The sequence below is a fragment of the Sphaeramia orbicularis genome, chromosome 8 (genome assembly GCF_902148855.1).
Source record: "Sphaeramia orbicularis chromosome 8, fSphaOr1.1, whole genome shotgun sequence".
NCBI lineage: Eukaryota > Metazoa > Chordata > Actinopteri > Kurtiformes > Apogonidae > Sphaeramia > Sphaeramia orbicularis.
The window spans coordinates 22,717,798-22,744,621 of NC_043964.1; the positions used below are offsets into that span (position 1 = coordinate 22,717,798).

General features: G+C 35.0%; 1 protein-coding gene across 1 annotated transcript; it reads right to left on the bottom strand.

Annotated features, from left to right (window-relative positions):
* Nucleotides 1–312: 312 nt before the first annotated feature.
* LOC115424792 (proline-rich protein 29-like) lies at nt 313–11,329 on the bottom strand. The gene is made up of 6 exons (XM_030142216.1): nt 11,267–11,329; nt 9,962–10,064; nt 6,536–6,651; nt 5,469–5,638; nt 585–664; nt 313–341 (listed from the first exon to the last, which is right to left on the bottom strand). Exons 1-6 carry the CDS (start codon nt 11,327–11,329, stop codon nt 313–315), a joined length of 561 nt encoding a protein of 186 aa, XP_029998076.1.
* Between the last annotated feature and the right edge of the window lie 15,495 nt (nt 11,330–26,824).

Genomic DNA, 26,824 nt, shown 5'->3' on the forward strand with positions numbered 1-26,824 from the left:
CCAATAAAATCCAAAATACATAATAATATAACACAAATACAAACTAAAGCATCATATGTAATGGTAAAACCCTGACCAAAACCTTTTAACTTTGACTTTTCATTTTTAAATTTTGCTGCTAATGCTTTTTAATGAGGAGTTTGTGTGTGTTAATGAACATAAAAGACATTTTATTACAATGATGGCAATGAAAATGCCAAACACAAGCTTCAATCAAGATCCTTGAGAGAAGATAAATAAACTGAAGTCTGGTTTTCTCTGTCTAGTGCCTCCTTTTGTGAAAAGATTAATCATTCTCTCTTCTCTGTGCTGTTATCGTTCCTCTTCAGCGCTGTTATTCTCTACGACAAAACAAAGGAAGAAACATTACACAGATGGAAAGCGTCTGATGAACCTGTGTCTTCGACTGTTCACAATCAGCGACACCATAATCACTTCCCAATCAGTAGCGCTCTCATCACAATTACAGTGGAGCTGGTTGTTGTCACCTCTGCTGTCACCCTGCTGCAGTGACCCATAATGCATCAGAGGAGCCGAACATGTTAATTGGCTATTGAGTTGATGTTGCTGTGCAGTAGTTGTACCTGCTGCAGGAGTGACATCAGCTGATATTGTCCCAGTGGTGATGAGTGGAGGTGGAGGAGGAGGAAGAGGGACGTCAGGTCTGATCACATATAGAAATACGCATTAGATTTTCATCCACTTAGTATGAATGAACAAAAAACTAGGTCAAAATCAGAAACTGCGTGGTTTACATACTAAATAATTAACAGTATAATACTTTGGTTTGATGCAATTTGATCCATAACACATATACAGCATGTAAAGGTCTTTTTAAGATTTGATCGTTAGTAAAGATGATTCCTCTCCGTTACTCTTCCCATAAAGACTCAAACATCCACCGCTGACCTAAACCGCAGGTGTCAAACATGCAGCCCGGGGGCCAAATCCGGCCCACCAAAGGCTCCAGTCCAGCCCTTGGGATGAATTTGTGAAATGCAAAAATCACACTAAAATATTAACAGTCCTTTTAAGTTCAGGTTCCACAGTCAGACCAATTCAATCTCAAGTGGGCAGGACCAGTAAAATACTATCATAATAACATAGAAATAATGACAACTCCAAATGTTTCTCGTTGTAAATGTAAATATTTTCATGTATTTACACTAAAACAAAGTATAATTTTGCCAAAAATATGAACAACCTGAAATGTCTTAAGAGAAGAAAGTATAATTTTAACAATATTCCGCCTGTTACTAAATGTTTTGTGTATTTGTAGATCCACTGTGATCTGTAAGTTATAAAGTACATCTGTAAATGATAAACTGAGGCAGAATATTGTTAAAATTACACTTATTTTTTCAGTTCATGTTATTCACATCTTTTGAAAAGACAGTTTGCAGATGTAAACCTTTTCATAATGTAAATGTACTTTTTTAACTCTAAAACATAGAGAAAAGTTTGGAGTTGACATTATTTATATATTATTATGTTATTATTTTACTGGTTCGGCCCACTTCAGATCTGATTTAGCTGAATCTGACCCCTGAACTAAAATGGGTTTGACACCCCTGACCTAAACTATTCACTGATGTAAACTGTTTAATACCCGTTGATCCACTAATTCTATCAATACATGTAATAAACTGATGCAAAATACAGCAGATATGGCCATCAGATACGACCCATTTGGACATTCAGAGGCTTCGTAGTTACCGTGGATACACCGTCACCATCTACAACATTTATTCACCAGTAAAACCCATGGGGTTTGATAAATGACAGTGGATGGGGACTTTTGGTTTATGTTCAGTTAATGATAGATTTTACTGGAAAAGTCACTTTTTTTTTTTTTTTTATCAGTTTCCTCTGTTTCTGATATAATAACCCTCAACTTGGAACTGAGCTTTTATGAACATCTACATGATCAGTAAATTAAATATAGGAAAATACATGATTTACACTGAAAAAAGACAAAATACAAAGGATAATACTATAATAAATGGTGATAAATCACTTAAGAAAAGTAAAATATAGAGAACAAACAATTGTTGAAGTGCCAAAAAAGTAGTGCTGGGTCTTTATAGGTTGAACTGAGCCCAGTGATTAAAAACAATGATAATACTTATTTGCTTAAGGATATAACATCTGTTAATATTCATTAATGCATGCAGTGCATTATTATAAGGGGTCTATACTGTGTGTAGTATTTCTATTCTCAAATGTTAATTATCATTATAGTGCCAAAAATAAAGACACGCCAAAGATGCCAATGTATTAACCCTTTCATGCATAGTGGACACAACAGTGGACAGCTATTCAAAGCAGTTCTCTTATATATATATATATATATATATATATATATATATATATATATATATATATATATATATATATATATATATATATTCAGGGATTTTGTTGTTTTAGTTCCATATCAGCCAACACAGTGGACACTTGTGCATCATCCCATACACTGCAGTTCATACCATTACTGTAACTTTCCTGTTCTTGATAAACCTGATCTGCAGTAACATGTGTAAATCAATTGCTATTTGTTATTAGACTGTAGTTAACAGGGTTTTTTTTAAACAATAAGTTTTTATTTTTTTTATTTATTTTTATTTTTATTTTTTTACATATTATCTGAGTGAGTAATAACTAGTATTATAGTATGTTAAAAATGGGAGAAAACATCAGATTAGCAGCATTAACAAAAAAAACATCATAGTTTTTACAAAGTATGTGAGTAAATGCATGTTTCTTTGCATAAAAAATCCAGCTGAGTGGACATTTTTGTAATTCCATGAAAAATAGGTTAATAAAAAATTTCAATCACATTGTTTTTTTCATGCCTAAAAAGAAATAAAAACACTCAGGAAAAAAACAAAATTTTGATTAAGGTTTTCATAATTCATGCATGCAAGGGTTAAATTACAGATATGAACTGAATTTATTTACAGACAGGCCACTATAGGGAGTAGCGACTCTAAAATGGGCTTAAGTGACCACATGGGATAAGAAACAACTTTTACAGTCAAAATAAGTGATAAAGTGATAAATTCTAGAAGCACTGTTGTTATTTTCACCACTGGACACAGCTCTAAATGAAGTGAATGTAGTTTGATGTTGAAAAGGCAGGGTTTCTTCTACATGGGTGATAATTGGGTTTTAACTTTTGGGCTGCCACACCTGGTCAGAATCATTTCAGTGTAACACACAACAGTGGATTAGCTTATAGCAGAAGCTTCATTTATATAAAACCAACTTATTATCAGAAAACAGCAAAGGTTTGTAATCACCACTTCATCTGTGATCTTTATTTTTACTCTTCTTTAGCTCGTTTAATGGGTTTTAGCTTGTTTAGTGTTAGCTTAGCTGTGCTCAGTGACTGTTTTCTGAAATTATTCATGACAGACGGTGGTCTCAGACTGTTAGCTTGTTCTAAATATTAGCCCATTTAAGTGCTTGTTGTTGCTTGGATTGTGTTCTGTTGTCCGACATTTAGTGTTGTTGAGCTTTTAACTGACGTTCGCTACATAACATTACCATGGCAACACAGACAGAACAATGGCTGTCACCATTACTGTTGGTAGCTAGGTGTAAAAAAGCTAAGCTAACAGAGCTATCGTGTAAACCAGGGGTTCCCAAAGTGCACCTCTGGGGGTACTTGAATTATTATTATTATTTTTAAATACATTAAATAAGTCATCATGTACCGAATACAAAATAAATAATGAGAATTAATGCTGAAATATAAAACACAATACATACATTCATATAATAGTTTTATTGTCAATCATCTTGTTTAAGCTTTGGTAACATTTTGAGAACATTTGTATTTTATATTATTTAAAATGAGTTTGTATGAGTAGCTAAGTAATTATTTTTTGTTGAGTAAAGATTCAGTTATTAATTAATGACCAATTTATTTATTTTTGTTATCAATGAAAGATAGCACTTTTCAATTTATTTTATGCACATGAAATTTACTTTAAAGAATGTGGTTTATATATATATATATACACACACACACACACACACACACACACACACACACACACACACACTTTCCATTATAAACAGTCTTTATGGACACTCCAACTATTTTTGAAATCTCCTTTGGTGTGACGAGTGCATTCAGCAAATCACACACTCTTTGACGTTTGCTTTCCTGATTACTCATATGGGCAGAAGTTTCTGAAAAGGTATGGATAATAGTGTTAGGTATGATTATGACATCAATATATGTTTGGTGTCAAAACAATTGACGTAGTGCCTGCTGAGAAAAAACAACTAAATGTTCATTGTAAATTTTGCTTCCCCACCCTGTATATATATGTTGTTTGGCACAGGAACACATTTTGCCTAAGTTTTATAAATTAAAAATGCTGAAGTGAGAGTTGAGGGTACTTGGCTAAAAAAGTATATTTCAGGGGGCACTCCACTGTAAAAAGTTTGAGAACCACTGGTGTAAATTATCAGTTGATGCAGCACGTAATAAGACTGATATTTTGAGCGACTGTTAAATAAGTATCTGCACATTTTAGCTTGAAGAAGAAAACTTGAAGATACCATAATACAAATGTGTGTAAACAATGTGCTTTATACTTTATTCAGTGAGTGATGCAGTCTGAGTTGATTCATTGGTAGTTTTGGTCGTCCTAAGTGTGCTTTGGTGAGAGTTTGGAGCATCAGTACTACATAGAACCCCTTTAAATAAACAAGCTAACAAATTATAGGCCACTTATTAATATTGAGTTTGTTCAGGTACACGGTGCGCTACATTTTGTGAGTACTCATGGAGTATAGGTTATACCAAATGAAGTGTAGTATGATCTAATACTATATTTATTCTAGTAATGTGTGCAGTGGTCAAGTTGTAGTCATAAAGAAAATGTTATAAGTGGTATTTCTATATGGTTTAATACCATGAAGATAAAAGCACCATTAACAAATAGAGAAAAAAACAAAGCAAATCAAGGACTAAAAATGCACCAGAACATAGGAAATGACGATATTGATGCTCAGAATTTTCTTTGTGTCTACCCCAATGTGCAGAACCCATGCACTTATACTGTGATATTATTATTCTTTTTACTCACACAAAATATCTGAGTGCATCCTCACTACTGGCATCATCAGAAATGAGCTTCCTCCCCAAGGAATTTGTTGAGAAACTGTGCACACAGTATTTAACAAACGTCAGCTTTAGGCAACTTAAAGCTGCTGAGAATTATTTTAGCAGAGAATTAGAGCTTGCTCAGAAAATATCTTTGTTTTCCATTGAAATCATACCTGCTGTTTGTTCAGATTAAACCCTAGTGCCTGCTATAGAAGCTCCACTGCCTAATAAATCACATTACTCTTCAAGTTTACAGTCTGCACTTTCTATTTCAGTCATTTCTCCACATCAGCTGTAATTAGTCGACGTGTAAATGTAATAAACCTGCATGAGCCATGATTACCTGTCGTTGCGGAGCGCAGCAGTTGTGGGTTTGTTGGGGTTTTGGTATATCAGCGTGGCCTGAGGCAGGAGCCATGCTGGATAGGACAGGTGCGGGGCCGGTTGGTAATAATGGTGGAATATCTCTGGGTCAGTCTCACTTTCTTGAATTAGATGCAGATCTCTGGGAGTCTGGGACAATGCACAAAAAACAGTCCAGCTGAATTTGAATGCAAGATCATTATAAGGTTTTTACTCTTATACTGTGTTTCCTGTTAGAAACTTTTCCTCTTTTCATTTATAACATTATTTTTAGATTAGACGTGATGTAAAATAACATTGTGGTGATTGAAATGACAGTAAATAAGCCATTGTACGTGTACTTCACAAATTGACTAAATACATTTATTAGTAAGTTTATGTATTATGTTGCTTTTTACTGATAACTTGGGTAGTATTTCATTAAACATGACTTTTAGGGCAATATTAGCGTTTACAACTCATTCTAAAAGGTAAAGTCAGTCATTTCCAACTTTTGTATGGATGTGTTTCATTATCTTGGTGAAACATCCAGTTTTGACCTTGATGAAACTGAGCATGTGCAGAATCATGCAGGTTTGGACACTGGAACAATATTTTGCAGAGTTCAATGACTTAAGAGTGTTTTTTAATGTAATATATCACAAATGCACAGGGTATCGAAAAGCTTTTGTTCACTATTGTACTGTATGTTACCATGTGCAGAACTGCAGGAGAAATACTGAAATCAGATTTGGAATTGGGTAAATTGAAACTTAAATGAATGAAAACTTTGGGAAGAAAATCATTGTTGACCAGTGAATTCAGCAGTAAATTGGGAAGGGGCTTTGGGATTTGTGACTCAGGATAATTTGGATTTTAATTGAAGATTTATTTAATCCTTTAATATTTTTCTACATCTTATTACAAGATAAGCGAGAGTCGACTGTAAAAAACGTTGAGTAAAATTCTCCTTCTGTCTTTTCTTTTCAAAGTTATTTCAATTATAGTTGGATGCATGAATGAGTGGAATGATGAACGGAGCTGCCGCTGTCTCTGTGGGACACTGACCACGGGTCCAGATGGAGGACTGACGTATCCAAACGATCTGAGTGCAGACACGGTCATGTTGCTCATGATGACCTGGTGCATCTGGGCGTTCTGGATCATCATCATCTCCACCAGGTCTGCATATTGAAAGCATCACACAGTAACACACAGTAACACACAGTCATTATTCGCTATCTAAGGATCCTCTGATTGTCTCATCTGCTTTATCAGCCTGCGGGTTCTGTCCTCTCCCCTCAGGGCGACCAGGTGATTAACCCCCATTGTGTTAGACCTCGGAGCTGAATGTTCAGTGCCAGGCTCCATTTTCTCACCTCCCTGTCTCTCAATATTTGTTCCGCAGTGACTCAGCTCCATAAACGATTTAATTCCTCACTGAGTGTATAAATGATTTTCTCAAAGTTGTGGGCATAAAATGGAGAAAATCTGTTTAAGTTTCTATAATCCATTGTCATCACGTACAGTTCTGCTGACTGTAGTTTTAGGCAATATTCAAATCCTAATAATAAATTTAATGCTTTCCAGGCAAAGTGTGGCCACCAGTTGTTTGTTAATAGTGATGCAACACACAGCAATAATCATTAGGATTCATTCCATTTTAAAATCAGTTTCATAAATATTATAGCAATTAATGTCAACTAATGTGAGCTTGCAGGGTTGTTTCTTAAAATTGCTTTACATCTGAAAGGATTTGCAGTGAACAGCTTTTTCCAACATTAGTTTTTGGCACATTACATCCTAATCAGAACAAAGTCACATGATACAACTGTTAACAGTCAGTGAATTATGTTAAAGCTGGAGCAAAGAAGACAGTTTTGTTTGTAATAAATAAGACGCCTGCAGATGTACTTTACCCCTTAAAACAAACTAATTGGATCTTTGTGAATTAAATAGATCATATCCAGAGCAGCAGTGTGACCCACCAGGATGAACCTTCCATGATTTCATTTGACTCTGCACTTTTTCCCCTCACTGAGCATACAGTTTAGGTCTAAAGTAAATGCAGCCCAGTGACAAATTATCTAATTAAATGCCTTCTGCTTCATGACATTTCTGAAACTTTACAAAATTTCAGCATTTTCTGGCACAAAAAATGCAAAGTTGCTTTGTATTGCTGAAAGCATGTGTCAAACTACAACCAGTTTAGCTTGAAATTAATTCAGTTTAAGTGAAGATGATGCAGTTGCTTAGGCAACCATTACACAGTCACTTTGTCCCACAGTGCATATAACATTTATTTGGACGTTTTTGGGGCACGCTGTACTTTTACACCGGTTGTGGGTTGTAATTAGAAGCTCATAGAAAATCATGTTAACCTTTAGGCATGACTGCTTTACTGGGAGTCTATTTTCATGTACTATCCTTAAGTTTTAGAGCTGAACACCTGCTGCAGCACAAAAATACTCTGACACATTAATTTTGTGGAATTGCTCAAGCTCAGAATAAAAGCTTTCCTCTTCACACCACAGAAAACAAGCGACTGGACACAAATTAAAAGTGAAAAGTGATGTATAAAAAGCAGCAGGGGAGAAAATGATAAAGATTTAATTTAACTTAGAATTTTTCCAAGTCAGTGAGGATAGAATTTAAGTCTAAGCCATGCAAGTAGGTGAGAAATCATTTAACTAAATGCTATTTAATTCAGTTTAATGGAGCTTTCACACCTGCCTTGTTTGGTGTAGACTTTTCAGTTTTGATTTGGGGGAAACCTCCTTGAAACCAAACAGCTGGTTTTCTTCTGGATCAAACTGAACCATGATTCAGTTTATGTGTAGACCTTTGTGGAAGTTTCAGACTTTTAGATTAACTACTGGAAGTTACAGATGCATTGCAAGAATCTTATGTTTTCATTCTTAGTCATTATCATATTTGTCATATTTTTATATTTTTAAGCTTGATTATTTTTGTATGTGACTTAAGGAATCAAAAGTGATTATTTACTGTACGAACCCTTAAAGGGATTACAAGTTATATTGCTATTCCAAATTCTCAGCAGCAGGGGTGAGGCTCGTACCAGAACACATGTAGTGCTACCAAAACACCAACAAATCAACACTATGTATCCACAGACTGAATCATTCACTGAATAAAGCATAAAGCTTTTTTTTTTTTTTTTTTTTACTCACATCTGTATTATGTTTTTTTCCTCAAACATAAAGAGATTAACTGCCAACCAAAATAACTTTGTGTTTTATAATCTTCAAGTGCTGTATCAGCTGATAGTTTACATTATAGCTCTATTAGCTTTGCTCTGTTTTTAGACAGAAAACAGCCACAGAAAAACCACAAAAACCTCTGTTTTCTGTACAGTTTGTATCATCAATAGCTGCACTAAAAATCTGTTCGGAATACTCCAAACAAGGTCAGAACTGTGCATCAAGAAACAGCAACTTAGTAAAGATAATAACATCACATAATAACTTTATACCTTCATAAGCTTCATAATCACACTCACTCATGTAGAAGAAATTTTCAATTCAATTTTCAACATCAAACTCCATTCTTTTCATTTAGAGCTGACTCCAGTGGTGAAAATAACAGTACTTCTTGCTTTTATCACAAAGTAATGTTCTGTGGTTCTGTTTTATTGATTTGAAAGAGTCAGCCTGCTGTCCTTGTGCCATGTTGATACTCAAAACCCTCATTTAGATAATACTAAATACAACCAAATCAAAACTTTAGTGTTATATTATCATGAACAAAAATAAACAAGGATGAAAAACAAACATAATTTAAAAGTGAGCTGAATTAACAACATGTCAACGTCTATAAACCAATCAATGTCAAGTACAAGGAAACAGTGCATGTAGTAGTAGTAGTAGTAGTAGTAGTAGTAGTAGTAGTAGTAGTAGTAGTAGTAGTAGTAGTAGTAGTAGTAGTAGTAGTAATAGTCCCAAAATGTCAGTGTGTGAGCAAAACTGGCCAGACTAATTATACTATACAATGTAAAAAAAAAAAAAACTCCCAATCTCAGTTTGGACCTTAGTGTGAAAACGTCCCCAGTCATAAAGTTTGCAGAAGTAAAGGTGATGCAGTTGCTTAGGTAACCATTATCCAGTAACTTAGTCCCACAGAGCATATAACATTTTTTGGACATTTTTAGGACACGCTGTACTTTTACACTTGCTGTCAGTCATACCTGGAAGCTGCTAGAAAAGCATGTCTCCCTTTGAATAAAAGCAAATCTATCGTCATTGGATGCCTTCAGAAGTTTTAGGACTCATCCCTAAAACCTGCTGCAGCATCAGCTCACATAGTGACACACAAACCCAGACAAATTCATTTTATGCAATTGTCCAAGCTCAGGAGTAGACCATAAATAATAGATCCAAGATCCTTGCGAGTATAGGCAATGTGACAGACAGGCGGGAACGGTTGTGAGTGTGAAATCCTGAGGTTTATTTTGTGTGTTGTGACAGTCTGCCATACCCTCCTTGACGTGACCACCAGGCCTAATGGAAGGAGCAGAGCCAGGAGGCATGATGGCGGCTGGGAGCTGCTGCAGGATGGTGGTGGTGGGCTGCTGAGGAGCCTGGGGAGGAGAGATGGGACTGTAATGAGGCTCTCTGCCTGGAGGCACAGTGGCTGAGAATAAACTGCAGAATCTGTCCAGGAGGTGAGGCTCCACACAGCAGGAGGAGGGAAATCAAGTTATCTTCCCATACCCAAACAATATTAAAACACTCCTTCTTTCCGTAATATGCAGAGGTGTTCAGAGGGTGTTGGACCACCGGGGGGATTAGCCCATCATGGAAACAGATTTGTGCCCAAAAATTGCTCAATTTTCAGAGTTATTTCAGAGTAAAATGAATATGAGATGTGAGACACCGTGTTCCAGTCAGTGGATAGATGGATTTTCAAAATATGACATAAAAACAAAACAAGTTCTCTTCAACTTTGTTAGCAATTTTCTTTCCAGCAGGTCCAGTGCCTAAGGTTTAGGGAGAATTTGAGAGAATCTAGTTGCAAAAATGGAATATAATATCCATCCGGTGAAAAAGAATTGTTGCCTTTTTGTTACCTTAGAATAAGATCTTGAATTACATGGTGACATTAAACTAATTTCTGGGCCCAAATAGTCTATGATGACAGACCTCGTATTCTTTCCTACAATGTCTGTCTTTACTGGGGCACCAGTTTAGGTTCAGACGGGGCTAAATTCATTTATTTAATTTAAATACAGTGATTTTTGTAGTTCTTCATAGTCAGTGTTTTACCTGCAGGAGATCACGGTTCTTAGGAACACATTTAGGGGACAGACAAAGCAGAAAACCTACTGTATAAAACTGAAATTAACAGCAATGTTGTGTAAAATTATACTGGTAATGACTTCTTTATTTATAAATATTATTAAAAGTAACTCAACTTTATTATATAATTATATATTATGTATTTATGAAGGAAATTCTCTGTATATTTTGTGCGTTTAACATCTTAGTTACATTTACTTTAATGAATTTGTGTATATTAAAAAAAGTTAGGTTGCATTAAGTGCATATGATTAACCTTTTAGTATTTTGCAGCTTCAAATCTAATATTACATCACTTCACTGTCATCTTTTCTTCAGTTTAATAACATAAAATATTCAGAATTCAGAATGCATGTAGCTCAGATGGATTCAAGGAGACAAATGTAAATGAAATTTAAGCCAGAAAAAGAGAGGTAGGTGATTTGTTTCTAAGATAAAAACCCTTAGTGAATAACCTGGCAAAAGTGATTAAAAATAAACTTACGGGAAATATCTGCAAAACATGTGGATCATAGGGTTGTGGATAAAAGGCTTCCGTCCACGCCATATGTGAGAAGTTAAGACGATGTTATTTCATCTGTTTTTAACTCTAGTCTGTTTGTTGAAGAGCACTTGAACGCAGTAACAGGTTGCCAAGGTGCAAAAACACAAGCCTGGACTCACTTATGCACATACTGTATATCCTCACCCACATAACAACAACACACACAAAACACACACTGAATCGAAAGCAGATCCACTGTGAACTCCAAAAACTAAAACCAGCGCCTATAAAAAGCATCCGCCTAGTTTGCATAACAATGAATCACAGTGGATTTAATTAGTTTTTTATTACGCCGAAAGTCCTTTTAAATGTGTCTTGTGTAATTACAAAGGTGAAATGAGATAAAAATTTAATTTAATCAAATGTATTTGTCAACAGTCAGCCCATTACATGTTAATTACTGTGCTAATGAGATGTTGTATCGAGACAAACACACCAAACAAATAGTTGAATGATTTAAACATGCAGATACGTAGGAGTGGAGGAAGAAGTGCAGATCCTTTACTTAATTAAAAATGCCAATGTAGCAACAGAAACAACGTCCTACATAAAAGTGCTGAAGAATTAGGGAAAGCTAATTATTTGGTCCATCTGTCTGATATAATAACATATCTGACATAATTAGATCATTAATACTGAGCTATCGTGGGATCTTATTGTTGCTCCTAGCTGGTTTGAAGTTCATTATATGGACAAAAATACTGCAACACGTGACAGCTATAGTTTGGATGACCTCCCATTTGCACTGATATGACATGTTATCATCTTAAAAATGTTCATGTCAGTTGATGTCAATAGAGATTTAAGCCACGTCCCTTAGCAAATAACTTTGGAAAAGTTTCAGTGACAGTCAATGGGAAGAGACAAGTAATTTATAGATTTTTTTTTTATTTAAAAGATAATTTTATGAGTCAAGAAAGTCACAGTTGTGATAAAGATAATGGGAACGTTTAGTTTTCTGTTGAAAAGCTCAAAGGACTGCATTTATCATCAGACATGATACACTTCACTTACACCAAAATGGCTGCTCTGTTGACATATTTTACCTTAATCTTCAAGAGCGAGGAGAAAAAATAATTAAAAGAGGTCAAAATCACCACAGTCTGGTCATGTTGAAGCTGCAGAGATATCTCTTAACAAATCATGGAGCAAAATGTAAAAATTCTGAAGTGATTTTTTTTAACATATATTATAATATCATCCTCTGCATTTTGCACATTTCAGTGAAAATCTGGCATTTTCCTGTTTTTAATTTGCTGATCATATGGATATACATAAAAGGTTAAAGCTTATTTCATCAAAACAGATAAAACCAAAGAAAAAGTGACTTTTGGCAAAATATATCATTAACTGAACATAAAAACAAGCATCTACAAACACTGTCATTGGTTAAATTCCATGAGTTTTACTGGTGAATCGTTGTTGTAGAAGATGACGGTGTTTCCATGTTCACTACGGAGCCTCTGAACATCCAAATGGATCATATCCGATGACTATGAAAACCTGAGAAACTGTGTTTTACCTGAATTATTTACATGTATTGATAGGATTCGTGGTTCAATACTTAGTAAACATTTTAGATCGGTAGATGCTTTTGGTCTTTAAGGGTTAAGTGCAAATGAGGGTCACACTAAATACTTTTGGTTTTAATGCTGTATATATGTCCTGTATCTTAACCCATAAAGGCCCAGCGCTACTTTTGTGTCCGTTCCTTAATTAAATTATCTGAATATCTAACCTTTCCTAAGTGATTTATCACCATTATTATAATATTATCTTCTGTATTTTGCATTTTATCAGTATAAATCAGGTATTTTCCTGTATTTAATTTACTGATCATTTAGATGTTCATAAAAGCTCAGATTAAAGTTGAGGGTTATTATTTCTAAAATGGAGAACTGCAGGATAAGTGACTTTTTCAGTCAAACATGTCATTAACTGAACATAAACCAAGCATTTCCATCCACAGTCATTGATCAAACTCCATGGGTTTTATTGGTGAATCAGTGTTGTAGAAGATGACAGTGTTTCCACGTTCACTATGGAGCCTCTGAACGTCCAAATGGGTCATATCTGATGACCATGAAAAGATGACAAACTGCATTTTACACCATTTATTTACATGGACTGATAGGATTAGTGGATCAACAGGTATTAAACGGTTTAGATTAGTAGATGCTTTTGGTTGGTGGTGGATGTTTGGGTCTTTATGGGTCCAAACAGAGACTCCGTGCGTTTACATGACAACTTTTATTCCTGGTTTAAACTGATTAAAGGTTAGATCCTATTTCAGATGCCCATGTAAACACCTTATTCCAGTTGAAAAAGAAAAGTTTGGATTAAATTTAAACCTGATTAAAGTCACTGGTTTAATCCACTTTTGAATCCGGTCTAAATTATTCCTCGGACATGTAAACCCTTTATTCCATTTGGACTTTATTCCTGCTGATCTGCGCATGCTCGTTGTTTTGTCCTGTCACGATGACGCACACATTCTGTGCTGGCGGAAAAATATGCACTGCAGTCTAGTCTTACCAAACCGTTCCAGTGGGCTATTCTGATGGTATGTACCAGCCTCTAAAACCCTGAAGGAATAGTTCACCACTTGTTTTTTATTCATTCCTTTGTCATGCACTAATGAGTTCGATAAGTGGGCAAATCAGTTTGCACTGCAGTGCACTGATTGCCTTGTTCTCACAGCCCTTCCGTTAGCTTAGCTTAGCCTAGCTTAGCATAATTGCTTCATTCCTATGGTCAGACGTAACCAGGCTTTTATAGGTGATTTGTAGTATTTTATGAGTGATTTTGTGAAATTTAATTCTCCCAAATCATTACTTTAGTCCGGTGTGGTCAATATGATCACAAATTGAGGCTCAAATCATGGCGATGTGACTTACGGCAGTAATAAAATCTGGGGAAATAAAAGCTAATGCGAAGCTAAAACGGTAAAGCAAAGCTAATTTAGCGCATGCATCCCTTACAAAAAGATTTTCCAACTTCCGTCAACACAACAGTCCCAAGATTGTATGAGTGCAGTAAGTTGCGGATCTAAAGAAATAATTAGGGAGAGTCGTATTTCACAAAATCACTTACAAAAGACTACAAATCACCTTTAAAAAACTGGCTATGGGTGACCATGGAAATGCAGTGACTATGCTAAGCTAAGCTAACAGAAGGGCTGCCAGAACTGAATAAATGTTTCTCATGTAAACCTTTATTCAGGTTTAACATTTCCATGTAAACAGAAGAGAAAGTATTTTAGTTCCAGATTAATTTCTTCTGGAAAAATAAATCAGATTTAAAAAACATCATGTAACTGTACCCACTGAGGCCCAATCCCAATTCACCTCTTGGCCCCTCCCCCTTAGCCCTACCCTTCCATTTTGCGCATTCACATGAAGCGGTAGGGGTGTCCTGATTCTCGATGAGTCAGAGGGGAAGAGCTAAGGGGGAGGGCTGTTTGGCCCTCGAAACGGAGATTTTTCAGGACCACACTACAAACGGAGGGTTATGAGAAATCTCCCATAATTCTGTCGCAATCATTGGCAAGATGGAGGCAAACACAGCAAAAAAGTGCAGCAGTGTAATGAAAGAAACACCCAAATGTACATATTTTCTTCATAAACAACTTAAATATTTGCTCGACCGTTTAATGCCGTTTCAATATGTTATAGATTGCGTTTCTGCGGTTTGTGGTTTGTGGTTGATAGCTGCAAAAAGATGACCAAAGCCCATGCAACAGAGAGGGTTACAGCTGCTGACGGCAGGATGAATACTTTCGGAAACAAAGTTGTCGCATCTGTTTATAGCGGCATCAATGACTACTGATGACCTAACAGGTCTCAAAGGGTTGTCCCATTTCATAAGGGAGTGTTTCAACCCCTACCCCTTCCAACTCTGCTTCAAGGGGTAGGAGTAAGGGGGAGGGCCAAGGGCTAAATTGGGCTTGAGAATTACATATGTGTGGTCATTATACCTTTGGGAAGTCAATGAACCTAATGATGGGCTAACACTTTTTATTACACTGTACTGTAGCACTTTGGGAAAGTTGTGAAAACTACTTACTATAATATTCATGGTTCGTGTTGTGTTTCTTTTTATTCCTGTCACCAGAGATGTTTCACGTCTTCCACACCTCAGCGAACTCCCACACTGAGGTGAAAATAATACCTAATCCACTTGCTTCAGAGTAAATGTGTGACAACAATGTCCCTCATCGCACATTCAGATGGAGTGATTGTACACGCTGCCATTTATAGTCTTAACATTTTGCAGCTCTTCCATGCAACGTGCAAGAATAGGATAGATGTGTGATTGAATATGTAAATTAAATAAAATGTGATTAGACTATTAAAAGCGCAGACGTACTGGGTTCTGTTTATTTTTAACTCGTGTTACATGGTGATCAAATATTTATATGAAGTCTAATGGCTACAATATCACAATGAAATAAGACAGACAACCTCTTAAATTAACAACCAGCAATAAAACAGATGTGCTCAGGTGAGAAGGAAGTCTTAATCATCCAAAATTGATTACAGTCGTTTCTTGAGCAGTTCATCAAGGTTTATATGACATAATGTAGCTGTAAGGAGGAATGTGTTTGTTTTGCCTGTAAGTTATCGATATTTTATTGCATTTTTACACAGTCGCAGAGCATGTTATAATTTATGTGTATTACCAGTGAATAAATGAAGAAACACATCATAATATTATAAATAAAACATTTGCGTATGTGTATAATCCTATTATGTTTGCAATTTCTTGAAGTCAAACTAGAGTTATGAGGATCTGTAAATAATGCAGTGATATTTAACTCTTCAGATGCACCATAGAGGTTTATGTGTTATATGAGTTATATGATTAAATGACATTTGCTTGTGAATGTTGTGACTATAAAAGACACCAAAGAGGCAGTTGCAGTGGTTTTGGTAGAGTTGTTTTTTGTTTTTTTTTTCCTTTTTTGTTTTTTTCCAGGGGCTATATGTAGTATTTCTACTTTCAAATACAAAAAAATGACCTAAAATTATCATTATATTGTTTAAAAAAATAATGAGCTCCGAATTTTGCCAAAGATGCCAATGTATTGGATTGTGGAGAAATGAACTGGGTTTATCTACACAGTCGGACCAGGGGATTTTTGTGACCACAAGAGGGAGTAGTGAGTCACAAGATGGAATGAGAATTACAAAGAAACAAGTTGTAGAGTCAAAGAAAGTGACAAAGTGATTAAAAAGTAGAGACACTGTTGCTGTTTTCACCACCGGACACTAAGGTTATAATAGTTTTGGATTTTTCATTATAGTTTAGTTTTATTTATTTGTTTATTTATTAAATTCTCTTTTTATTGAAAGAAATCTTTTTTTTTTTTCATACATTGAAAAAACAAAAAAATGCACAAACTATACCATCCAGAGAGTGGGTGTAGAAAAAGAAAACAAAAACATTTACAGCAGCTCATCATGGTTCCAGCATACAGGATCTCAAAGTAAAGAATCAATATATAAATAAAGTTAAATAAAAACACAAAAACATATTTCCTTCTGAGGATTTTGGGTTCATATTCATGCATTCATCTCAGCAAAATCAGATCTCAAAGGCTTTACATATCTCACCCATCCATCCCAGTGTTGCACAAAAAAAATCCATCTTCAAATTTACAGAGGTTATTCTTTCCATCCTATAAATTCCCATGGTTATGTCTATCCAATTATTTATTGTTGGTTCTTCTTGTGTCATCCATCGTTTAGTTATTGCCTTTTTTCCTGCAGCTTGTAATATGCTGAGTAAGTATCTGTTTATGTTTTTAACCTCTGGAGAAATGTATCCCAAATACATGGTTTTGAAATCAAAAGGTAAGTAGGTATTGAGAATGATTTCTATGGCTTTATGTATTTCTTTCCAATAATGGTTCATTTCTGGGCATTCACAGAAAATGTGGAAATGATGTGTAGTGTGGCAGCTACAATTCCTCCAGCATTGTGAATTCCCATTTGCATAGTGTGACTTAAGGCTAGGGGTAATAAAGAAACGAGTTACGTTTTTCCAACAGAATTCTTTCCATAAGTGAGACTTTGTACTTTTCCATTGAAATTGGCAGATGTTTTAGTTTAGTTTTATTTAGTTTTGACTTTTTTTTCTCAAATTCAGTTAGTTTTGATTAGTTTTTAAAGCATGTTTGCTGTTTTTTATTAGTTTTCATTTTTCTCTAAATGCTTAGTTTTAGTATTAGTTTTAGTTTTTTCATATCTTATACCTTCCTTACCATTGTATTCAAATAAATCCCATACAGGACTCTGCTGCTTTCTCATAACTTCAGTCTCCATGTTGCCAGGTAGAGTGGGGACGAGAAACCGACTCTAAACCACAAGTGACGGACCGTGAAGTGCCGTATGGTGCCGCCAGTTAAAATTGCTCGAGGAAAATAAATTGATTTCATAACAATCCGACACTGACACAGGACGAAAATGAAGGGACTTTTATCAATAATTTTTAGATGTTTTAGTTTTGTAAGCACACAATACAGTTTCAGTTAGTTATTGTTTTATTAATTTCAGTTAACTAAAATATTTTTTTCAATTCTAGTTTTCATCATTTCGTTGGTTTTCATTAACGATAACAACCTTGGTGGACACTGCTCTAAATGTAAAGAATGGAGTTTGATGCTGGAATGGCAGCATTTCTTCTGCACAGGTGAGTTTGATTATGTGGTTTATGAAGGTAAAAAGTTATTATGGGATGTTGTTATCTTTGCTAGGTTGGCATTTGTTGATTCAAGGTTCAGACTAAACTGTGACAGTTCTGACCTCATTTGTACGATTCCAAACAATCTTTAGTGCAGCTATCGACAACAAAAACTGAACAGAAAACAGCGGTGATTTGTGGTTTTACTGTGGCTGTTTTCTGTCTAACAGAGCTAAGCTAACAGAGCTATTATGTAAACTATCAGCTGATGTAGCATGGGAATATTATAACCCAGCCAGCATGTCCATGTGGGCCCCAGAAGGGTGACAACAGGGCTGCATATTAGGGTCCCATGTGGGTTTGTCTGCAGTTTCCATGGAGGGCCCACATGTGTTTGCCCATATCAGAATTAGAATCAAAATCAGAATTTGAATCAGAATCGCTTTATTGTCATTGTACCAAGTACAACGAAACTGAGGTAAAGCTCTCTGGTTTAGTGCAAGAATTTACAGACAGACAACAAATATCAGTAAAACAACAACAAATATCTGTAAAAGGCACAGTTATTTACATTAAAAAATAAAAAGAATTGCAAATTAAGATATTTGTAAAACATAGAATTTAAGTAGTGCAAATGACATGAAAGATAAATATCGTGGGGTAAATAGTGTGAAAAATAAATAATATGATATATTCAGATCTCTGATTCTGATTCTGATATGGGCAAACACGTGGGGTCACCATGGAAACTGCAGACAAACCCAAATGGGACCCTTATATGCAGCCCAAATGGAACCCTTCTGGGGCCCAACTGGACATGCTGGCTGGGAAGATAGTGTTATTTTGACCAACTGTCAAAATAACCAACTATGAGTTTTAGTTTGAAGAAGAAAACTTGATGATACCATCATACAGATGTGTGTAAACAATGATTTTTATACTTTATTCAGTGAGTGATATCATCTTTAGATACATTATATTGATTTGTTGGTGGTTTTGGTCTTAACTGTGTTCTGGTACATGACTTACCTGTACTGTTGAGAATTGGAATATCAATACTACATAGAACCCCTTTAGGCAAAACATTGAGCGTTGAGTTGAATTTTCAAGGATGCTTCTGTGAATCATCTCTTCTTCTTAAGCTCCAACTGTCCTTTATCTTAGAAAATGCAGCTGAATGGAAAAACATCAAACGACAACCGCCAATTAACCTTCAACAAAGAAGAACAAGGAGCTGGTCACTTCACCCATGCAACAGGCTGCATTTAAATATAATTAGACAATCTCATTAGATAAGGCAGGTTTATTGACAGTATATAGCACATTTAATACACAAAAGCAAATCCTTGTGCTTATTTATAAATTAATGGAACATCCAAAGGAAAAAAATAATTGGAAAACATAGAAAAGTAAACACAGAATAGAGAAAATAATTACAAAAGAGAGTAATTTAATTAAAGAATCATGTCATTTTTTAAAGAAGGTACAATAACTGAAAACTAAATGAAAATTTTGCCCCTAACCAGCTGAATAAAGTAACCTGCTCTGGAAAATGTGACAGATCTAAGGATTTCGACTCATTAGTCCAGGAGTGACCATGCAAAATGTCCCAATTAAATATCATTTCAGCGAGTCTTCAAAGCCAGAGAAGTTCACATTTCTATCTGATGTTTTTGAGGTTCCCATCTTGTATCTGGACTAATGGCCAAAGTTGAAGACAAAAAAAAGATAAGCAGAAGAAGCATGGAACCACATGTGAAGAAAAATATTAGTAGAAAGCTCTTCAGTGGGTCAAAGAACATGAAATGCATGGTAAATGTGTATAAAGGAATCAAAACAAAAATACCATTTACAATGTTCTGAATGTCTGAGTCAATCTAGTTTAAAAAAAAACGGTCAGACCATGATGTGATCAGGTAATAAAGAGTTGTCTTGTTTGTTTTTCTTTACTTTTTCATAGAAATAAGTGCATGGCTTGAACCCTCAAAGACCTAAACAACTGTCACTGACCAAAAACAACTTCTGATATAAAATGTTTAATATTTAATTCAGTACTATTGAACCACTAATCCTATCAATACATGTAAATAATTCAGGTAAAATGTAGTTTCTCAGCTTTTCAGCGTCATCAGATATGACTCACATTGGACATTCAGAGGCTCCGTAGTGTACATGGAAACAAGGTAAAAGGTTTAAGTTTATTCAGTCATCTTCTATAATACAGAACATACAACATAGAATGAGGTTGATTTTACCTCAACCGACTCTTAGGCAGAAGCTAAATGCTTATGTACACCTCACCTACATTCAAATCAAAATCAGTTTTAGGATACCAAAAAATATGTAATCAATCATTACATCAGAAATCAGTCTTGCTTGTATCCCTCGAAAATATCTTCACAAACCCATGTTTTGAACACTGTCCTCCTCTGCAACAATGATCCACTAATAAAACCCATGTAGTTTGAGAAATGACAGTGATTATTGACACTTATTTTTTATGTACAATTATCTATTTTGCTGAAAGTCAGGTTTTTTTTTTTTTAGTTTTCCCTGTTTTGATATAACAACCTTTGCAGAGCTTTTATTAACACCTACATGATCAGTAAATGAAATATAGGAAAATACCTGATTTTCACTGAAGATGCAAAATGCAGAGATTATATTGTAATATATGGTAATAAATCACTTAATTTTTAGATTTAAAGGAGTGATATTTTGCTTTTTTTTTTTAAAGTGGAATTATGCATTTTAAAACATTTCCCTGTGGTCTACATGAACTGTAAATGCTATGCTTGGGTCTGAATTCTTTATTAATTCAACTCCACAGGTCCATCTTCAACACTATTTCTGAGTAATGACACCAGAAAGGTCATTTTGAGCGCTGGCCCTTTAAATGCACAAGAGCCACTTCAGGCCCCACCCCCTCCAGGTTGTTGACTGTGCTGCTCTGTCCCATTCAGCCAACAACTTAGCATTTTAGGTAATCTGATCGAAGTTTGGACATATTTTCAGTATGAACTAAAACCACTGCTGCTGACAAACAATTATGACGTACTCGGAGAAATGTTTGTCGGAAGTCTTGACCTTATATGTGTAAGTGTCGTGACCTACCTAGTTATAGATGGAACAAATTAAGAAGGAATTAAACAGATTGTAGAAATCCACTCAGTTTTTGCCAAAATGAATATAAAGATAGCTTTGCAGCACCTGGAGGATTCAAATTCAAACTTTATGAACTATTATAGGGTCCCCAAATACACAAATAAATGTACCAAAGACTAATAAAAGTGGGTTTAGCAAAATATGACCCCTTTAAGTACCACATTTATGGTATTTGACTATATTGTCTCTATCTTATTTCATCATGCTTTAAATGTAAAGCACTTTGGTCTTCTTCATGTTGTTGTAAAATGCTATACAAATAAACTTTTATTGATTAATTGATTGATTGAGAGATGTGTCTGCAGCTTCAACATGACCAGACTGTGGTGATTTCCTCCTCTTAATTCTTCCTCTTGAAGATTAAAGTGAAATTTACCAACACAACAGTTGCCTTAGTAATTTTTCCTAAAAAAACGCAAAATTCATAGGATGTTATGAGAATAAATGATGGTAAATCACTTTGGAAACATTAAATGTGGAGAAAAATTCATTTTGAAGTTGCCACAAAAATAGTTCTACAGGTCTAAAAGGAAAAAAAAAAAAGTTGTTTTGGTCTTCCAAGGTAGTTCCAGGTATGTTTTTGTCCTATTCTAATGTGTTTTATGAGTGGACAGGACATCAATCAATCAATCAATCAGTCTTTATTTGTATAGCACTTTTTCATACAAAGAAATGTAGCACAAAGTGCTTTACATATAAAATCAGTGCACCCCACCACCACCACACCACACACACACACACATATACGCACACATACATACATGTACACACACACAAACACACGCACATACACCCCGCCACCCATGTACCTAATGCTAATACCCATAAATAATAAAACAAAAAGAAACAGATAAGGAAATAAAGAAAAGTAACAGGCTGAGCACGGGGGACTATAAAACAGCAGAGAGGAGGTGCTATCACAGGGAGCCACATAGATCTAATAGAAATCCCTGGGACATTGTAGGTTCTGTATTTAAGATTCATTGCTTGTATGTGTTTACTAAGTAAGTTTTTCTTTTTTTGAGGTAGAAAAAGTGAGCACATTCAACCTTTATAATACAACTTTGATTCCAGTTCTTTTTTTGGATGCTAATTTTTAAAACAAGTGCGATATGGCCACAGGTGTGTGTTTCTGGAGCGCTCAGAATGCGACACGGCCAACAAAGCCTCAGCAACAGACAATTACAGCTCGAAAGCTTCACTATGGCAGACGACACTAATTAGCACACAGTTTACATTCGCTGTACTATTCTGCTTTCCAACACACACACCCCCCACACACACACACACACTCTCTGTCAGCGCAGAGGCCTCTACACCCCCATCGCATCTCCAGCTCTGTAATTAAAACGCTGTAATCTAGGTGGTTCGTCTCTATTTTTAAAAGCCCCCTGTCATCATGTGGGCAAAATGACACAAAGGAAAGCATCAAGAAAAAGGAGGAGGAGAAGGAGGAGGAAGTGGATAGGAATAACAGCAGCAGCAGGTGATGACCAGCTCTGTGAGAGATGAGAAAACTAATAAAGTATGGTTAATTGGCAGGATGGTCTAAAGATGATTCTTATTGTCCAATGCAACCTACGCATCTTACATCAACTCCTGTGGTATAATAGATTGTTTTACTATAGAAACAAAAAGCAAACAGAGAAGTACTGAGTTAATACATAATCCACTTCATACTGTGAATGTTATCAGACTTAGATCAGTTTCAATCACTTAACTTACACAACATTATGTGGCTTTTTTCTTTCATTTGCAAAATTACCTTGACTCATTTTTCTCTATTGTTTTGCATTTAATGGTAAATGGACTGAACTTATATAACGCATTTTCTACACCTTAGTGGTGCCCAAAGCACTTAACAATTCCGCACATTCATATAACAGTAGGCGGCTGCTGCCATGCAGGGCGCTGCCAGGCTCTACTGGGAGCAATTTAGCGATAAGTGTCTTGCCCAAGGACACTACGACATGTTATATGCATTTTTTATTTATTCATTTATTTTCTTAACCCACAATATTTTACATACAGATGAGGTTTTAAATCAGGGGTGTCAAACATACGGCCTGGGGGCCATAATCGGCCCACCAGAGGGTTCAGTCCAGCCCATAGGATGAATTGGCAAAGTGAAAAAAATTACATAAAAGATATTGACAGTTAAGGGTGTCACTGAGTCTTGACCAGTTGTTTTGATCATAAAGCTAAATACTGTATTTTTCAGTTCCAGATGCCTGTTACTAAATGTTTTGTGTCTTTGTAGGTCTGCTGTGATCAGTAAGTTGTAATACACATGTGAAAATTATAAACTGTGGCATAATATTGTTTAAATCACTCTTATTTTCTTTAGAAATTTCAGGTTATTCACATTTTTTATGAAAGCATAGTTTGCTAAAAACATTTTTCTTTTCATACTTTTTTTTTGTACATTTTCATAATATACAATATAATATTATTATACAGTCACAGAAAAAATTATTAGACCACCCCTTGTTTTGTTCAATTTCTTGTTCATTTTAATGCCTGGTACAACTAAAGGTACATTTGTTTGGACAAATATAATGATAACAACAAAAATAGCTCAAAAGAGTTTAATTTCAGAGCTGATATCTAGCCATTTCCATGTTTTCTTGATAATAACCAAAATCACTTCAGTTCTTACATCAATATCTATGGCATTGTACTGACAAAAACAGTGCTTTTAGGCATTCCATGTTTTCTTTTCTGTCTGTTTTAGTCACATGATACACACAGGAGGTAGTACTTGCTTGCATAACCATTGTTTCTGATGACTTTTGATGGTCTAATAATTTTTTCCATGACTGTATATTATACATTATATAATAATATATACATAATAATATACACATAGTATTATACATTATGCTAATATGTATACTCATAATACATAATATATTCAAATATTTTCATAATATAATATTACTTTTTTTCACTAAAACAGAGACAAAATTGGAGTTGTTATTATGCTATTATTTTTCTGGTCCAGCCCCTTTAGATCAAATTCAGCTGTATTTGTCCTCTGAATTAAAATGATTTTGACACAGCTGATTTAAGTTTACACACACCTCCGTAAGAAAGCATTCAGACTCTTTATTTCACCATAGATTTCCTCTGTGTAGGTATATTCCCTGTGCTACAACTTTATTTAGGTGATGTGACTTCAGAATAACAGTGATAGATTTTTTAGTATCAGCTTTTATTTATATTTGAGGTTTATAATTTTTTGCATATGCCCAGTTCACTGTCTTTAAAGGTTACAGAAACTGATTTCATGACTTATTATTAAAACTATAAATTTCCACCAGTCTGGTTTCTCTTTGGAAGAGATTTCTAATGAATGTCTATCTGTACAAACAAATGGAAAGTGGACATATACTGTGAGGCCACGCAGCCATTGACTCAGCAAAAAAATGTCTACTGACTCCATGATGAATATTTATTGATGTGGCAGGTTAAAAAAAACCTTGAAAACTGGTCAAGGAATAGGTGCAGATGATGGAGAAAAATTGTCTAAATACAAATACATTGCCAAAGAAAAAGTCATGCACAAGATATTTTGTTGGAACACCTTGAGCTTTTATGATAAGACACATTTGCAAAAAAAAAGTCACAATACTTATTTCAATCCATAGTTGCATTAATTTTTCACCAAGATCTTGTGTTGATAAAATGAGAGATTGATCATTGTGTAAGGTTTTCTTCATCACATGCCAAAGATTCTCAGTGTGGTTCAGGTCTGGACTCTGTGGAGGCCAATCCATGAATAAAAATGACATCTCATGCTCCCTGAACCACTGTTTTACAATCTGAGCCTGTTCTGACCAGTAGAAACTTGATAGATACTGTGAAAAGTAGCCTTTTCTGTATGTACATACTGTAGATATAAAATGGCTCATTCTAAGGGAAGCGTCTCAAACATGCGGCCTGGGGGCCAAATGCAGCCCACTAAAGGTTCCAATCCGACCCATGGGATGAATTTGCAAAGTGCAAAAAAATCCACAGTCAAGGCTGTCAAACTCATTTTAGTTCAAGTTCCACAAACAGACCAATATGATCTCAAGTAAAATAATAACATAATAACCTACAAAAAATAATGACCCCATATTTTCTTCTTGATGTGACATAAATAATATTACACTGTCCCTATAGATACTGACAACTTCAAATTTTTGTCCTTGTTTTAGTGCAAAAATTAACATGAAATTCTGAAAATATTTACATTAACAAACTATCCTGTAACAATAAAATGTGAATAACCTGAACAAATATGAACAACCTGAAATGTCTATTATAAAAAACTATTTTCTGCCTGTTACTAAGTGTTTAGTGTCTTTGTAGATCTGATCCATAATGCACATGTATAAATGATAAGTTGAGGCATAATATTGTTAAAATTGCGCTTATTTTTTAAAAGAAATTTCAGGTTTTTTTCAGTTTATTCACATTTTTGTCTGGATAGTTTATAAAAGTAAGTATTTTCATAATTTAATGGGTTTTTTTTTGCACTAAAACAAAGACAACAATTTGGAGTTGTCATTATTTATAGGTTACTATGCTATTATTTTACTGGTCCGGCCCACTTGAGATCAAATCAGGCTGAATGTGGCCCCTGAAAGAAAATGAGTTTGAGACCCCTGGTCTAAGGTAATAAAAATCACAGTAATTCATATTTCGTAGGTACTTGTACACAAATGAAAACATCATTCAAACTTTTATATTTCATTTCTGCATATGAGGAAAGTACTACCACTAAATATTAACACTTTGACCTTCGAATAATTTTCATTTCATTTATTTCATTCATGGTTGTGCATTTCATCACCAGACATTCAATAATCACCAGGTGAACAAACATTTACACACCCATGCTCGAAAAGGAGCAGGATGAAGAAAATCTTATATTTCCTGTCCCCTTCTAAATAATAATAGCCTTAATGGTTAGCTATACACAGCTAGCTATGATGTCACACTGTATAAAGCCAAACAAACCAAACAAAATACATCTAAAAACAATACAAAACTAGAAGCACTCGGAGAGCGCAGACCTCCGCCAAGGCTGATCAGTGGGCCCCCCCGTGGGCCCCCCCCACCCCCGATCACCCCCAAAAGTTAATCATTTCTTCCTTATCCCATTTCCAACAAACCCTGAAAATTTCATCAAAATCTGTCCATAACTTTTTGAGTTATGTTGCACACTAACGGACAGACAAACAAACAGACAAACAAACCCTGGCAAAAACATAACCTCCTTGGTGGAGGTAATTAATACAAAATTAATATAAAACCAAGTGCAAAACTACATATCTAGAAAGTACAAAACAAACAAAACATAGGTAAATATGTACCTGACGAAATGATGCAAAACAATTAGGATACCAGACCAAAATAAGTAAATAAATGTCACAAGATGCAAGAACAAATTTGAAGCAAAATGTAAAAACGTATAACTGTTCATATAATCTCATTGTTCTGTCTTTATACACTTTTTTTCATGTGTTAAAATAAATAAAAGCTTAAATCTCTAATATCGGACACAATAAAGTAATAATAGCAGCAAAATTATTAGAAAGGATACCATACTGTATATAGAACTAGAAGCACTCGGAGAGCGCAGACCTCCGCCAAGGCTGA